General features: G+C 43.0%; 1 protein-coding gene across 1 annotated transcript in view; it reads left to right on the plus strand.

Annotated features, from left to right (window-relative positions):
- dnai1.2 (dynein, axonemal, intermediate chain 1, paralog 2) overlaps positions 1-17080 on the plus strand; it is a 337978-nt gene that overhangs the window by 80546 nt on the left and 240352 nt on the right. Inside the window, exons 8-9 of the mRNA XM_041183411.1 lie at positions 9859-9918; positions 14440-14565. Coding sequence (XP_041039345.1) covers positions 9859-9918; positions 14440-14565 — 186 coding nt within the window. The remainder of the gene's footprint in view (positions 1-9858; positions 9919-14439; positions 14566-17080) is intronic.

Here is a 17080-nt window from a genome sequence, read left to right on the forward strand (position 1 = left end):
AACACATGGACTGCAACGGTTCAGGAAGGCAGCTCACCACCACCTTCTCAAGGGCAACTAGGACTGGGCAATAAATGTTGGCCCAGCCAGCGAAGCTCACATCCCCTGAATGGATACAAAAACAAACCCAATTTTAACTTATCTGCCAACTCTGTAAACTTACTTTTGGTTATTTTTTCCAATTCAGTCGGAGTAATATGTTCTACTCCCAGACAAGTCTTGGTAATTGCCAAAGCCATCTTGCAGTCTTACTGCTTCTAAAAAACTCACTATCTCCTGAATTCAAAGTGCTTCTCGTACCCGCAACCTTAAGATTCAACAATTCTATACCAGCCAAGGAATTAGATATATTTTCATCCCGCTAGAGTCCCCAGTTGTTATGACACAGCAGTTGGCAAAGGTTGTTATTTAAAATCCCAGAGGGAAACTTTAAACAACTGTCATAACTTATATTTTCAAGTGGTATGTTTTGAGTCACACTGTAAATTCAAGAATAAGACCACCAGGTTTCGAGAAGCTTTTATATCAAACTACAAGAGACACTTATTAATTCACCCAATTAAATGTGTGCACATGGCTACAAATTACTACTATCATAACTTTTAACAAATTCCCAAGCTAATCTCCAATAAGGCAAAAAAACCCATAGACTTTTAGCAGACACCAGGCAAAGCATTTTTACCTTACAAATTCAAAATCAGGTTCCTTTCACTTTGGTTCCTTTGCAGATATAGTGGTAGGCTTACGGGCTTTGATGTTACATGCCTCTGCCCTGCACACACAAAACTACCCTTCTGTTATACCCAAAACTCCACTTTGAATGCAAGTTCTCATTGTATCACCAGCCCCTTTGAACTCAACCTGTTCTAACAATAAAACCTCTTTCATAGTACCAATTTTATTAGTAATGTAAACATTGCTTGGTGTCTGCTAGCTGGATGCAACATTTCACTCCCTTCTTGAATGGTCTATTCATCAAACTGCAAATGTATCTTTCCCTCTAAGTTTACATCTCAAAACTGGTATACATCAAAGCACCCAGACTAGAAGGTTTTAATCTAATTAAGACACACCCACACCTCTATTTTAAAAAGAAAAATAATTTCTAATAACATTATACATTAATAGCTTCATGACACTAATTTAAACTTGAAACTAGAATGTCAGTTTCGCATACTGATACATAGTAATTATGAATAAAGAAGATAATAATTTCAGGAAACAACTTTAATACCATAATTATTTGTTCTGTAAGCCATTTATTAGAGAACTAAGGGAATTTCAACCTATGTACTCTCAGCTTGTAAGAATTTTGTGCATACAATTTTTATTGGATTGAATGCAGATTGTCACAATTGAATACCTGAATTTTCTCCTATCTCCTTCATCTGTGGTTATTTCAAAATATGGGATTGCATTGGAAATCTTTGTTAATCAAGATTACTGCTATGACCAGTACCTCTAATAGTTGGTGAAAGTTGGTCTATTGTCTTGGGCAGAATTTCAGCTGCCACGCGGCGGGCCCAGTTTGCATGCGGGCATTGTTGAAAGCCTTGAAATTTGCTGGTGGGTCAGGAATCCTGCACGATTCTTCCCACTTTGGAGGCACTTTTGGAGACAAGTGGGAACTTGTTTCCTGAGCCATGTGTGGCTTGGTCAACAAGGTGACAACACAGGTAGAAGTCATTGTTCAGTGAAACTCACAGACTCAGAATCATAGGATTTTAGGATGGTTACAGCACTAACAGGGGCCATTCAGCCTGTCATGCCTGTGGCAACTTTCTGCAAGAGCAGTGCACCTGATACCACTCCCCTGCCCTTTCCCCATAGCCCTACAAATTTTTCCTCTTCAGATAATAACCCAATTCTCTTTTGAAAGCCTCAATTGAACCTGCCTCCAGCACACTTTCAAGTAGTGCATTCCAGATTCTAACCACTTGCTGCCTAAACAAGTTTTTCCTCATATTGCCATTGCTTCTTTTGCCTATCATCTTCAACTGTTGTCTTCTGGTTCTTGATTTTTCCATCAATGGGAACAGTTTCACCCCAACTACTCTGTCCAGACCCCTCAAAATTTTAAATACCTGTATAAAATCTCCTCTCAACCTTCTCTTCTCCAAGGAAAACAGACCCAACCTCTCCAATTTATCTTCATAACTGAAGTTCCTCATCCCTGGTACCATTTTCATTAATTTTTCCTGCACCGTCTCTAATCCCTTCAAATCCTTACTAAAGTGTGGTGATTTGTGTACAATTACCCTCAGGACCCTCTGCTCCTGCACTCCCTTTGGAATTGTAACCTTTATTTGATATTATTTCCCCATTCTTCCTGTTAAAATGAATCACATCACACTTCTCTGCACTAAATGTCATCTGCAATTTTTCCATCCATTTCACAAACCTCTCTATGGCCTTTTTCCAGTTTAACACTATGCTTCTCACAAGCCATACTGATATCATCTGCAAAGTTTGAAATTGTGCCCTGTACACCAAAGCCTAAATCTTTAATATATATCAGGAGGAGCAGGGTTCCCAACACTGATCCCTGGGGAACTCTACTATAAACCTTCCTCAGTCTGAAAAATAACCATTCACCCATTCTCTCTATTTCCTGTCGCTTAGCCAATTTCGTATCTATGTTGTACTGTCACTTTTCTTCCATGAGCTCAAACTTTGTTCACAAGTCTTTTATATGGCACCTTATCAAATGCTGTTTGGAACAATTCTGAGCTAAATCCTTGGGCTGCACACATTCAATGCAGATATGGTTGTCTGGAACTGCAATGCGGTCCAGAAACTCCTAACTACCCGCAGCTACCACACACCAACTGCCTCGCCATGTCAATCTAAATGGCCCACTTATTTAATTAGCTAAAACTATTGTTCAGTTGATTATTTCAGTTCTATAGATTAATTAGTTTATCTTGCTTCATTAATTTAATAAAGTAATAGTAAGTTACAGATCCTTAGCTTTGGGTTTGACACACCTCCTTGGCTTGAACAGCAAAGATACAATACTCAACAACCTACCTGCTGTCCTGTGATGTCTCTCCTTGATTTTCCTTTAGTTGATTTTTAAAGCTCTGATTCCTGACTCACTGCCCCTCTTGTTCTCCCTCCTATTCCCACGTGGAACCACTCTCGGGGCTGGTTTTATCCCATGTCTCCTCCCTGGCTTTCCGACAAGTCCACTCTTGCTCTCTCACAGTCCACACATGAGCCTCGTTTTATCCTGAATCTCTGCTATCGCAGATCTGATTTTATCCCAGGTCCCTCTGCCCACAGGTCCACCCTCTGGCATGGTTTTATCTTACAAATACAATGGATACTATCCATGTCCCTAGTCAAGCTTTTCCAGTACTGCTACAACACTGGCATCTACCCTGCAATGTGGAAAATTGCCCAAATATGTCTTGTCCACAAAAAGCAGGGCAAATCCAACCTGACCAATTACCGCCCCATCACTCTATTCTCGATTATCATCAAAACGATAGAAGGGTTTGTTGACAGTTCTACCAGGTGGCATTTACACAGCAATAATCTGCTGAATGACACTCATTTTGAGTTCTACCAGTGTCACTCAGCTCCTGACCTCATTACAGCCTTGGTCCAAACATGGACAAAAGAGCTGAACTCCAGAGGTGAGGTGAGAGTGACTGCCCCTGACGTCAAGACAGCATTTGACTGAGTGTGGCATCAAGGAGTCCTGGCAAAACTGAAGTCTGGTTGGGGGAAGACTGGTTGGAGTCATACTTGGCGCAGAGGAAGACAGTTGTGGTTGTTGGAGGTCAGTCATCTCAGTCCCAGAACATCGCTGCCCAACCATCTTCAGCTGCTTCATCGATGACCTTCCCTCAAAGATCAGCTATCTCAACATGGTGAAGCAGAGTGCCTCAGGCTTTGTGGAAGGTTGCTTTTCACATTTGCTACTCCTGGACAAGACTAAGGTGGCCAGACGGGCACACATTGCCAGTGGCCATCAAGGTTTCCGTAGCCTGAATGGCTTTGCCTCTGGCTTCTTCCAGGGATCTACACTGACGTTTTCAAGATTTCTCAATTTCCTGCTCAAAGGTGCAAACCCCAGATGACTGATGCCTTGTTTGCCATGACCATGACTCTGGTCCACATTTACACTGATGAGGCTAGTCAAACGTGGAGGTCTCTCGCATTTGTTACTGTGACTAGATTCCCTCGCATTTGTCACTGTGACTAGATTCCCATAGGCGCAAGGACTGATGGACTGCACACATGTGGCAATCAAGGTACCCTCAGATCATCCTGGAGTGTTCATCAATCATCCCTCAATGTTCAGTTCGTATTTCACAATTAGAATATTATCAGGTATATCTTTACAAGATATTCTGGAAACCGCCATGATTTGTTCATTGTAGAGTAGCCACATCTCACACAGGTTTTTGCACCTCCAGATATTGTGGGTGGCTGGCTCCTTAGCATTTAGGGCAACCCTCTGAGGATCTGGCTGATGACACTAGTGAGGAACCCAATCACTGATGCAGAGGAATGTTACAAGAGGAACAATATGACCACAAGGGCAGCCAAAGAGCTAACTACCTGGTGCTTATGATACAATTCACGTACCTCAACATATCAGGAGATGCTCTTCAATATTTCCTATTGAAGGCGTCCAGAATGGTTGTAGTCTGCTGTCCCTTCAACATCACATGACAGAGAGGACTGGAACTGGAGGAGGAGAAAGATACAGTTTGATTGGCATCTTCAGAAAAAGAGGAGGTAAAGGAGCCAGCTTTGGCCAGGATGCTTGAAGTCACTAACCTAGTTATCAGAGAAACCCACGATGGCCTCATGGACATAACTTCAACTAATTTCAGTGAAGCCATATGGCAGTGCAATCATAAGCCCTGTGGTCTCCTGTCCAACACAAATCATTTCCACAGTTCAAAATCCAACTGTTATATTGAAACCCTTTTCTCATCTTCCAACCTGGTTATGCCATTCACCTAGGGCTACTATCCATGTGACATTCACAACGTAACCAATTCGAGGCCAGGAGAATGAGGAGATCAAATAAAGTGTTTTGTTCATTGAAATAAACATAACTCTAACATCATGAGCATTGTTATCCATACTCAAGTAAATCCCTTCTGCAACTATTATGTTTTCTCATCCATTTCCTATTACTTCTACATGGTGCAACCCCTGTGTTTTCAGCAGAGTTGGAGTTAGGGTGCCCGTTCCCTGCTCAGAGACATGAGACACTTGTGGCAGATATCCTATGGATTTTGGAGTCTGTGAGGGCCCCACCAATGACTTTTCCACCAGAGACTGTTTCTGCCTGAAAATGGAGGGGCAAGGGATGAGGTGGAAACACCTTCAGAATAGTCCCCACTATGCGCCCTTTCTCCTCTTCCCTCTCATGATCCACTTCCACCTCTCTGGTAGCCAAGAGTTGGTGAGCTGCATTTCAATGAGGTGTTATGCAAGGCTTTCCTCGATCTTGTGTAAAGTGCCATTCAGAGTGTGCAGTTCATGGGTCTGGGCTAGCATACACTTACCATGACTATTTCCCTATGCAGTGGCCAATCTTTCCAAGGAGGTGGAGATTAGCAAAAATGTCTGAGACATCATGGGACTCCTATTAGAGATTAACTCATCCAATCTCTTTCTGCGTTGCCTCTGGAAATGCAGACAGAAGCCAGAAGCACACATTGCCGTTCCAGATCTACCCTTTTCATCGATGAGCCAGGAAGCTCAGCTTCTGTGGCCAGCTGAGCATTGCTTGGAGTGTCCTGCACCCTCCTGAAAGGGACTCTCCACTGCTGTTACTGTTGCCAGCACCTGTTCATGCTCACATGTGATGTCACCATGCAACAATCTGTTTATTTCTACTGTGGTACCCACCGAAATGTACCCATCTGTGCTGGTGGAGGGTGAAAATGAGTCATGTAACAGTGCATTGTCAGCTTGCTGACCCTTTTTTGAGGACTCCTCAGCCTCCTACCACTGTCTGCTCTTCTGTCACTCTTGAAGAACCTGCAGGAGATTAAAGATTTATTGCTAACATAAGGAAAGAATTCACACTGTACATTGCGCATATCAAAAATTTCAGTTAGTCGTGATACCAGTTCAGCATGAATGAGTATTATGTCCCAGTTGGCAGTGTGATATCTAATGCCGTCACCAGAAATGTGGGAGACCCCATCTCTCTATCACCTATGTCCATGGACTATGCCACTCTGTCTATGTCCCACCTGGTTCTCTGCCTCTCCCTGGAGTTATACCCGCTGAGAGAAAGCAGAGAGCTTGGGAAGTGGAATGTGTGGAGAGGATGGAATAAGAACATTTATAGAAGGTAGTGACTGTGAGGGATGGATGCAAGGTCAGTAAGGTAAAGGTCAGTAAGAGTGTTGGGTGTTCAGATGGAGATGTGAGGAGAGAGGGTGGAGGTGTCTTATTTTGCAGGAGAAGGCTGGGGAAGACTTGAGTGTGAGGGTTGACATGTAAAAGTATTATGCCTTTCATCTTTCCTTACCTTATTAGATTCGTAAAACATTTGTAACACTGTATGTGGCTGAGAGGGGCCATATTCTTGCTGCTTACTAACTCAGTGACCTCCAGCTGCACCTGCTTGGTTTGGGCAGCTAGTCTCTTCCTCTGCTGTGTGGAAAACAAAACTTTCCTTTTGTTCCTTACTGCCTCAAACTCAAGCTCGATGCATCAGTCTATCTGGAGTCTTCCAGAGGATGCAGATGTCTTCCCGTCATCCCTCTTCTTTCTGCTGCCTTCAGCAGCAATGTTAGCTGTAGCCATTCAGGCCCAGTTAGGATCCCTTTAAATAGAGATCCTTCTTTTGACAGAATACAGGGCATCACCTTGATCTCAAAATATGGAGTCACAAGGGAGGATATTCTTTAGGGTTTGAGAGCTTTGGGACGGTTTTAGAATCATGTAGTGCTGGGAATGCATTGTGAACATGTGAGCAATTTGAGGGAGTACCAGCGTCTTTGAATGGGGAGAAATTCTTGTAAAGTTTTGTCCTGAAGTCCAATGGGAGCAGGGGCATTTGGGGCTATTGTTTCGGGGATGCTGGGACCTCCAGTATTGGGAGGCTGAGTGTGGCCCAGAAATATAGGACCCAAACTGGCAATAGCTCCTTTTGAACTATGTGATTCATGTTGCCATGAAGATGGGCTTTGAGAGAGGGTAGAGTCCATAAGGAGCCATTACGATCAGTTTACAGGGTGCTTTCTTAAAATATTACTGAAACTCACAGACAGTATCAGTCTTCAAGGGTCCATAGAAGAGAGAGAGCTGAGAGATAGAGACAGCAATTCTCTATCATTCACCATGCAAGAATGCAAGAGGAAGCTCGCACTTGGATTGAAGAGACTGGTTTCATGAGGATTTAAATGGGACTGGGAGACTTGCCTCGCTCTGGCTCGAGGGAAGAATCTCCATTTTGTCCCTTACCATGTAAATCAGTTCAAGAAATGAGAGCTACCTCGCTGAGAAAGGAAAACAAGTTCTTGGGAGCTAAGAATCACTTTGGAATGGTTCCGGGTGAATCAAGTGTCCACTTTAGGGACAGAGTAAAGTATAACCACAGAGGTAGATTTTCAGTCATTTAAAATGTTAAATGAGGGATCTTTTCTGCAGTTTGAGTATAAATTGTCTACTGAAATAGAATTTAGCCAATATTGCTTTTAGTTTGTGTGTTACAGTAAAGTTCTTAAAACTTGACATCTTGCCACGCAATTCCTTTAAGTTGGACCCTGGGAATTCATGTTTCTTTTTAAAAGTTATCGGTCACTACCAAAGCTGTAACAAACCTCGATCTTGAATTTCTATCAATTAATTTTTTAAGTGGGAGATTTGCACTTAAATTCTATAGTGCAAGAATGTTAAGATAGGCATTAGTTAATGATGGGGAATGTGGGATGGTGGAGGAAACCCAAGGGCATGAAATGAGCTGTGGATGGGTCAGAAGCAGGAACAGGGTTGAGGAGCAGGGTTGAGATCATGGGCCTTGTATCCAGGTAGAAATGCTAATTACCTGGAAACTCTTGACTTCATTCTACCTTGAAACTAAGTAGACAGATTAGAGTATAAACGTTTGCAAAATCTGACATTCGTAAACACCTTCCTGGGACTTTGGAGACAAATAGTCTAGCCAATGTCAGCACAGATGCTTTGATAATTGTTTACAGGCATGTACACCTTGCACCTTCTTCTCACTAAAACAACCTGGGGGCCCCTTTAATCTTTAACAATGATGCCACCCAGGTTTGTTGTCAGCAGGATTCAGAGTAGGTCATATCCCCTTCATATTTTATGCTAAATTAAAAAGGCAGCCTAAAACATTTTTTTTATAAAACCTCGCATTTGCAACAGAATGTGTAATTCCCTCATATGTACTCCTGAAAAGCCTCAGTAGCACAGAAGCAGAAAACACACTACACTATTAGTTTAAAAAAAAGATTTGCATTTATAATCAGTTTTCACAACCTCAGGTCATCTTAAAGTGTTTTGCATCCAATGAAGTACTTTTGAAATGTCGTCCTTGCTGCAGTGCAGGAGCAGTGAAGTGAAGTTGCTGACATAGTACAATAGATTTCCTCTACTCCCTAGTCTGAAAGTGGATGGGATAGCAGAGGAACAGGGGGAACAACTAGATGATGAGTACTACTGTCTCCTCCACTACAACATGAATTATTTTCCTCTGGATTCCTACTAGCTTCTCCTTTCTCACTTTGTCACATGAAAAAGCTTTCAACACCTGGATTCTCAGCCTAATTCTCTGCTATCCACCCATGTCGCAGACGCTCCTTGAGACTGTTGTGTGAACCTTGATGATAAGCCCAAGGTAATGATCCTAACTGCTGGAAATGAAGAGAAAGAACTAGTAAAGGCCTCTTCTACTACTAAATCTCCCTGATAGTTTAGCTGTTAAAGGTCTCAATTTCAACTAAGACTTTTAATCCATAACGTCTTCTAGTTTTGGGGGCCCTATGACCCCTTTAAAATTTCTTTTAACCACTTCTGTTGCTGGAACATGGCCCTGCTGTAGCACCATTTGTATTTTTCTGGCGCGAGCAGGAATTTGATTAATGACTATCTCATGACCTCCACACCAGGAAACTAAGCCTTGGCCATTGGTGGATCATGGTGTTGGGCAGAAGTCCCACCCTCAAGTCTAGGAATGGGCAAAGATAAATTGGTTTAATGTTTCATTCAGAAGAAAATGCTGCACTGTCTTGGTGTTACACTGAAGTGCCTAATATATATGCTCAAGTCTCTAGAGTTGGACTTAAACCCATGAGCTTCGGACTCAGAGGCAAGAGTGCTACTACTGAACCACAGCTGACGAAGGCATAAATAGCAAAGGCATTATAGCAGTGCAGGATGTGCTGCTCAGGAGATCTAGGGGACACAGCGTGGGGCCGGCCTTAAAGACCCAGCACAGACAACTCCACAAGCTGAACCAAACCTGTCTTTTTGCCACCTGGCTCAAGTTCTTGCCTACTTAATATTGCAATGGCCTGAAGTTGCTAAGCTGCAGCGTCCATTCGTTTGGTGCCTGCAGCTTTCCAATAAGATCATGAAGAGACCAAATCCTCAAATAGATCAGGTCACTTATTTACTAAATCAGGCAAGAAATAAGCATAATTATATGACTGAGAATAGGGCTGAGATTTTACGGCCTCACTGTGGCGCGACCTGCAACAGGGGGATGCGGCAGGCCAGCCAAATGTTCATTAACTTCTGGCGGGACCAGAAGTTCCCAGTGGCAGGGGGGGCTGGAAAATCCCAGCCTAGGCTATGATCAATAGTAATAGCTTGTTGACATAACTGTGCTAAGGTTTCCCATTGTCCCCACAGGAAAATGGATGCCAGACAGAACCACCTCCGAGAGCAAACTTTTCCTCTACAGCTAATCAGGTGATAATGTGGATCTATATTTTTTCCATAGGTTCTCAATGATTAACAAACATTGTGCAAATACTTATAAATTTCATTTATAGAAGAATTAGACAGTATTTTTACTATGTGGAAAATACTTCCTTCAATGATGGCTGCTGTCAAGTGTGTAGATTATTTAATCGCACAAATATATGATGACAAAATTCATTGTCTATTTTATTTGACTTTTCTGTCACAGCCCTTACAGGGTTAAGATGCCAAGTTCAAAAACTGGTAAAAAAAAATCAAGATCTTCCTTGCTGCACCATGAGATTTATCTTCATTTCTATCCTAATTATTTTGATTTGTTTAGCTGTCTTCAGTTATTGCTTGTGGAATTCTAATTCTTCTTACATAATGTTTTCTTACATCTTTTGAAATATTTTTGCTTAAACTTTCTTCTAACCACTTCAAAGCTTACTGCGGTCTAGGTCTTGCTGTGCTTTTCAAAGCAGAATTAATTTTCTTCATGCTGTGCAATAACTTATATAATATATTTACTTCTACTTCTGTTACTTATATGTTTCTGATTAATGTTGAGGCATTTCTCATGGCTCCAAGGTTAGCTTTTTCAAATTCCTATACCAGCACATTGTTGTCCTTGGTATTTAAAAAATAAATTGCTCTAAAGATGTGAGCATCATGGCAACGCCAGCATTTGTTGCCTATCCCTAATTGTCCTTGCGAACATACGCATTAGGAGCAGGCAGGCCACTCAGCTCCTTGAGCCTGCTCCTCCATCAATAAGACCTTTGCTGATCTGATTTTTCCACCTTCCCTCCTACCCCCTATAACCTTTCACCCCCTTACTTATCAAGAATCTATCTGCCTCAGCCTTAAAAATATTCAAAGTCTGCTCCCACCACCTTTTGAGGAAGAGAGTCCCAAAGACTCATAACCCTCTGTGAGAAAACATTTCTCCTCATTTCTGTCTTAAATGTGCAACTCCTTATTTTTAAATAGTGACCCCTGATTCTAGATTCTCCCACAAGAGAAAACATTCTTTCCACATCCATCCAGTCAAGACCCCTCAGGATCTTATATGATTCAATCAAGTCGTCTCTTACTCTTCTAAACTCCAGCGGATGCAAGCCTAGCCTGTCCAACCTTTCCTCATAAGACAACCCGCCCAATCCAAGTATTATTTTAGTAAACCTTCTCTGAACTGCTTCCAATACATTTACATCCTTCCTTAAATAAGGAGACCAATATGGTACACAGTACTCCAGATGTGGTCTCATCAATGCCCTGTATAACTGAAGCATAATCCTTGCATTCAATTCCCCTTGCAATAAACAATTACATTCTATTAGCTTCATAAATTCTTGCTGTACCTGCATACTAACCTTTTGCGATTCATGCACTAGGACACCCAAATCCTTCTGCATGCAGAGGTCCCCAGCATCGCAGATGCCAGTCTTCAGCCAGTTTGATTCACTCCACATGATGTCAATAAATGGCTCTAGGCACTGGCTACTGCAAACACTATGGGCCCTGACAACATGCCAGCAATAGTACTGAGACTTGTGCACCAGAACTTGCTGTGCCCCTAGCTGAGCTGTTCCAGTACAGCTATAACACTGGCATCTACCCGATAACGTGGAAAATTGTCCAGGTATGTCCTGTACATAAAAAGCAGGACAAATCCAACATGGACAATTACTGCCCCATCAGTTTACTCTCCATCATCAGTAAAGTGATGGAAGGGGTCATCAACAGTGCAATCAAGCAGCACTTGCTGAGCAATACCAGCTCACTCTCACTCTCTTTGGGTTCCACCAGGGCCACTAAGCTCCTGACCTCATTACAGCCTTGGTTCAAACATGGACAAAAGAGCTGAACTCTAGAGGTGACTGCTGTTGACATCAAGGCAGCATTTGGCCGACTGTGGCATCAAGGAGCCCTAGTAAAAGTGGAATCAATGGGAATCAGGAGGAAAACTCTCTGCTGGTTTGAGTCATGCCTAGCACAAAAGAAGAGGGTTCTGGTTGTTGTGGTTCAATCAGCTCAGTCCAGGCCATCACTTGCAGGAGTCAGGAGGTGAGTTATTCACCTCGGGGTTCCTAGCCTCTGAACTGCTCTTTAGCCACAGTATTTATATTATTATGACCAGGATAGGAGGAGTGTGCGAATTATCAGGCCCCACTACACCACAGGCTGTACCATTTAAATGTTTAATTTTCTCACCAAAATGGTTAATTGTTTATACTTCTAGTACCTAGAAGAAAAGGGACTGTGACCAGGCTTCTTTCAAAAAATTCAGAGCAATTAATTTATTATAAAACAAAGTTCCTTTTAACCAGGTTTCAAGAGCTGGTTGACACATGATTGTAATCTGCAAGTCTAACTAACTAACCCTATTAAACTTCCCCTACACATACACAGATACACAAGCACAGACAAACAAAAGACACACTGGTAACCTCTGCAGAGTTGGGCAGATGGGTTAAAACTTTCTTAGAAAGGGGAGAAAAAAAATTAAATTTCATAGAGGTTTGATGCTGTTGGCCCGAAGTTCCCTTGGGTAAAGATGTGCTTTTGAACCCAGCAGATGTCATTAAGTTCACCAACAATGCTTCACCATGGAGAAGAGTATAGCTGGACCAATTCTTCCTGTCCTAGCTGGAAAGTCCAAAATTGTGCAGACAAGCTAAACTCAGATGAGGATTATCTGGCTACAGGTAAAGAACCATGCATGGTTTCACAAAGCAGAGAGGGCAAGAGAGATAGTCAGGGGAGCCTTCAGTTCTCATTCTTTCCCCAGTAAAACTGAAAGCAAAACCACAGGCTCAAAGTTAAGGTTTGCCTCTGCCATGTGATTGCCTCTTTGTAATCCAGCTTTTCATTAATTAAAACTTAGGAGTTCAAAACAAACAAACAGCTCCATCTCAAGTACCATATGGCTCAGGTGACTTCTTGGAAGAAACATGTTGTTGAAAGTTCCAAGGTGAACTTATGACCCTTTTAAAAAAAACTCTCGGGCAGTTTCCAAATGTGGTAACCCCCAGGATGTTGATAGTGGGGGATTCAGCGATAGTAATGCCATTGAATGTCAAGGGACGGTAGTTGGATTCTCTCTTCTTGGAGATGGTCATAGCCTGGCAATTGTGTGGTGCAGAATGTTACTTGCCACATGTCAGCTCAAGCCTACTTATTGCCCAGGTCTTGCTGCATTTGGTCATGGATTGCTTCTGTATCTGAGGAGTCTAGTGGATTAAACCTATTAGCTGAAGACTGGCATCTATGAAGGTTAGGACATCAGGAGGAGGCTGAGATGGATCATCTGCTTGGCACTTCTAGCTGAAGATATTTGGAAACGTTTAAGCCTTGTCTTTTGCACTAACAGGCTAGGCTCCTCCATCATTGAGGATGGGGATCTTTTTGGAGCCTGCTCCTGCAATTAGTTGTTTAACTGTCCACCATCTTTTACAACTGGATGTGGCAAGATTGCAGAGCCATCTGACTGTTGGTTGCGGGATCATATGCAGCTTCTGATGTTTAGTATGCATGTAGTCCTGTGCTTCACCAGGTTGGCATCTTATTTTTAGGTATCTCTGGTGCTGTTCCTGGCATGCTCTCCTATATTCCTTATTGAACCAGGGTTGGCTCTTTGACTTGACAGTAAGGGATAATCTCAGCCATGAGGTTACAGATTCTGGATGAATACAATTTTGCTGCTACAGTTGGCCCACAGCACCTCCATGGATGTTCAGTTTGAGCTGCTGGAATTGTTCGGAATCTCCCCTATTTAACAAGATGGTAGTATCATGCAACATGATGGAGGGTGTCCTCAATGTAAAGCTATGACTTTGTCTCCACAAAGATTGTGAAATGGTCACTCCTTCCAGTATGTCATGGGCAGATCTGTCTGTGATAGATTAATGAGGATGAAGTCTAGTCGGTTTATCCCCCTTTGAGGTTCTCTAACCACCTAGTCAGCTTGGTCAGTGGTTGTGCTACTGAGCCACTTTTGGTGATGAACACTGAGGTGCCCCAATCAGATAGCAATATCAAATCTGCCAATATGACCTCTAGATCCAAAGTGCTCTCCAATGCTTATTTTATTAATCAGCTGGGGGAGTTAATAACTACTAAATCTAACATGACAACTGTTATAGTAGCCTCTCATAAGCTGTGTGGGGCATCAATCCATGACTGCCTCAGTGAGTTTCTTTGTATTCTTGCCCCTTCTTTCAAGTGGTTCCTGACTGCTGTACTGCTGAAATCCCCTGCTCCCTGTCATTCTGTTCAACTTATATTGCTGGATATAGCGATTAATGATTTACCGTCTTTGTCATTATTCGTTTCTATCCATATTATTTAAAAGTTGTCCTGTTCTGTGATTATCTCCTATCTTTCGATGGCTGATAGACCTGACCTTGTGAAATATTTTATACCCTCCAAGCTGCAGTTTTGGGCAGTTTCTGCTGTCAGCCATATTTCTAAGATGCCAGTAACATTAATATTCTAAATAAATGACTTATATTTTACTATTTTTAGTGGGAAATCTTTGATGCCTACGAGGAGGTATTAGCAAAACAAATGGCCAAGAAAGAGAAGCCAAAGCCTAATACTATGAAAAAAAAAGAAGGATCTCAGAAAAAGTTATCAGCTGTTGAAAGCACGGTAAGTGTTCTGTCATTCCAAACGAAAATCCTAGTTAATGCACAGGCTCTCTGGTGCACTACACAAGAATCAGCTGGAAAGCAAAAATAATTATGGAGTTTTTTTTTCTATTATCAATCAATTACTTTAATTTCTGTTCCCTGTCCCATGTACTCTCACCACCCTCGCAAATACAAGGAGCTTATTTTAGCTATTTTTTTGCTGAAAGTGCGAGCTGATAATGTTGCAGCTGGGGCAACGAGACACCTGGAACTCAAGTGAGGTACTGGGCAATAGTATATCACCTTAACCAATGACTTAAAGACTTTGCATCAGTGTTTGGATGGAATATATTCCAGATTGCTAAGAGAAATAAGAGTCAAAATTGTGAAGGTTCTGGGGCAGGATTTTTAGGTCGGCATGCAGCGGACGCTAAGCTAAGCGCGGGCATGGGGGAGCCGGAATGAAAGCTCCCTGAAGACAGAGAGCTGCCTCAGGGAGCTTAAGAATTTAAAAGCAATAAAGAAAGATTTGAAAATTCCCCCCAAAAAATCCACTCTTTAGAATCAGTCTCCTGAACATATACAAGATGAAACTTCTGTCCATACATTTTTATTTTTGAAAATTTAATAACGGAAACCTCATCCTACCCTTGGATGAGGTTTCATCAAAAATGCAAAGTTCGCCTGGCCGATTCGCCCATCTGCCAACTGCAAGGTTCAACAGACCACGAAAAATCAGGGACAATTGGAAATTTAAAGGGCTTAATTGTCAGTGGGCACACATCCGACTTTCACACGCACTCACCGATTGAAATATTGCGCAAGCGCGAGATGATGTCGGGACGCTCGCCTGACATCATCATGTGCTATTTTATGCATGCACCTGTGCCTCGAGATAAAAACTCTGCCTGTGGCCACAATCTTCCAATTTTCCTTAGTTACAGGGGTGGTGCCAGACAGTGGAAGGAATGCAAATGTTACACACTTGTTCAAAAAAAGGGAAAAGAATAAACCTGGCAATTACAGGCCAGTCTGCTTAATGTTGGTGGTAGGGAAGTTTCTTGATACTCATAGAATCATGGGGCTGCATTTTATTTTTGAAAATAGGGCTTGCTATGCCCTTCCCCCCACCATACCCCAACTCCTGTACTGACATAAAATGCGGCATGATGATATCAGGTTGGCAACCTGACATTATTATGCCAGTCTCCGGTAACGTGGAAGGCGAGTAGGTGCCAAAATCAGAAGCCTGACCCCCATTTTTAAAAAAATTAACTGAAGATCAAGTGAGCTTCTAAACTAGGCAATCAACTGTGATTTAACATTGTGAACTCCATTTGTCGCAAGGCGCATGGAAAAACCACTGGGGGCAGAATTTTACGGCCCCGCTTCAGTGGGGATGGGGCTGTAAAATATGGCGAGCCATTACAATCCCCATTGACTTCAGCAGGAACGTAAAACCCCACTGCCGTAAAATTCTGCCCCGGGAGTGAGTCACTCCAGCTAAAAGCAAGAATGGGTAAAGAGGCCTGCAAGTGGGACCATGGCTTTATCAGCAGAGTCAGCTGGTGAAGGTGGCAGCATTTGTCAGTTTTTTGACTTCATTTATTCACTGGGCAGAATCTTCGGCTCAGCGAGCGGGAGCAGGGCACTCTTGCCGAGGCGTAAAATGATGCGGGATGACACCAGGCATGCGTCCCGACGTCACTGCGAGTCATTCAGATTTTCAGTTCAGCATCCTTAAGGTTGGCGGGCCGCGAAGAGCCCAGGAGGCCTTCGCATTTTTCATGGAACGTCAACCATGGGTAGGATGAGGTTTCATGAATGTTTTTAAAGTGTTGGAAAAATTTTTATTAACATTAATGGACATGTCCCAGCTCATGTGACAGTGCGCGAAAGAGCACACTCCCCCGAATCTGCCTGCCGGCCCCCCCCCCCACCAGCCCACACAGTGAACGCTCAGCGCTTCCGGGCATGCGTCATGCTGGGCGGGCCTTAATTGGCCCGCCCACGCAAAATGGCGGCGCTCAGCCTGCGATCGCCCCCATACAACACCCCCCGCCCCCAACCCCCGCAACAGGGAGAAAATTTTCCCCACTGTTTCTGCCTGCCATAAGAAATAAGGAGAGATTGTGAGGGAAGGGGACCTATAGACAAGGATATCGTGAAGTTTGAGGACTCCGTTATAGGAACCAGAGCTTGCTGTCCCTGGTGGGGGTCATGAATTCTAGAGAGGATCTTCCTCCAGTTATAAGGAAAGGACAAGAAGGAAACAGAGGTGGGCAGCTGTACCATTCGGTCCAGGCAGATGAGGAACCTGCTGCTGCACAAGGGCCTGCAAAAAGCCCACAACAGCAGGCAGGCCGAGGTAGGAGAAGACACCAACCTTCCCAGAGTATACAGGCAAAAAGAATGACCTCCCTGTAGGCATCGTAGCATCAGTGTATTTGTAGACTGCATCTCTCCAGGGAGACAATGATGTCCCTCTGTGGAACGCTGGCTGAGAAGATTAGTTCCAATAGTTTTGATGGCCA

This window comes from Carcharodon carcharias, chromosome 1 (genome assembly GCF_017639515.1).
Source record: "Carcharodon carcharias isolate sCarCar2 chromosome 1, sCarCar2.pri, whole genome shotgun sequence".
NCBI lineage: Eukaryota > Metazoa > Chordata > Chondrichthyes > Lamniformes > Lamnidae > Carcharodon > Carcharodon carcharias.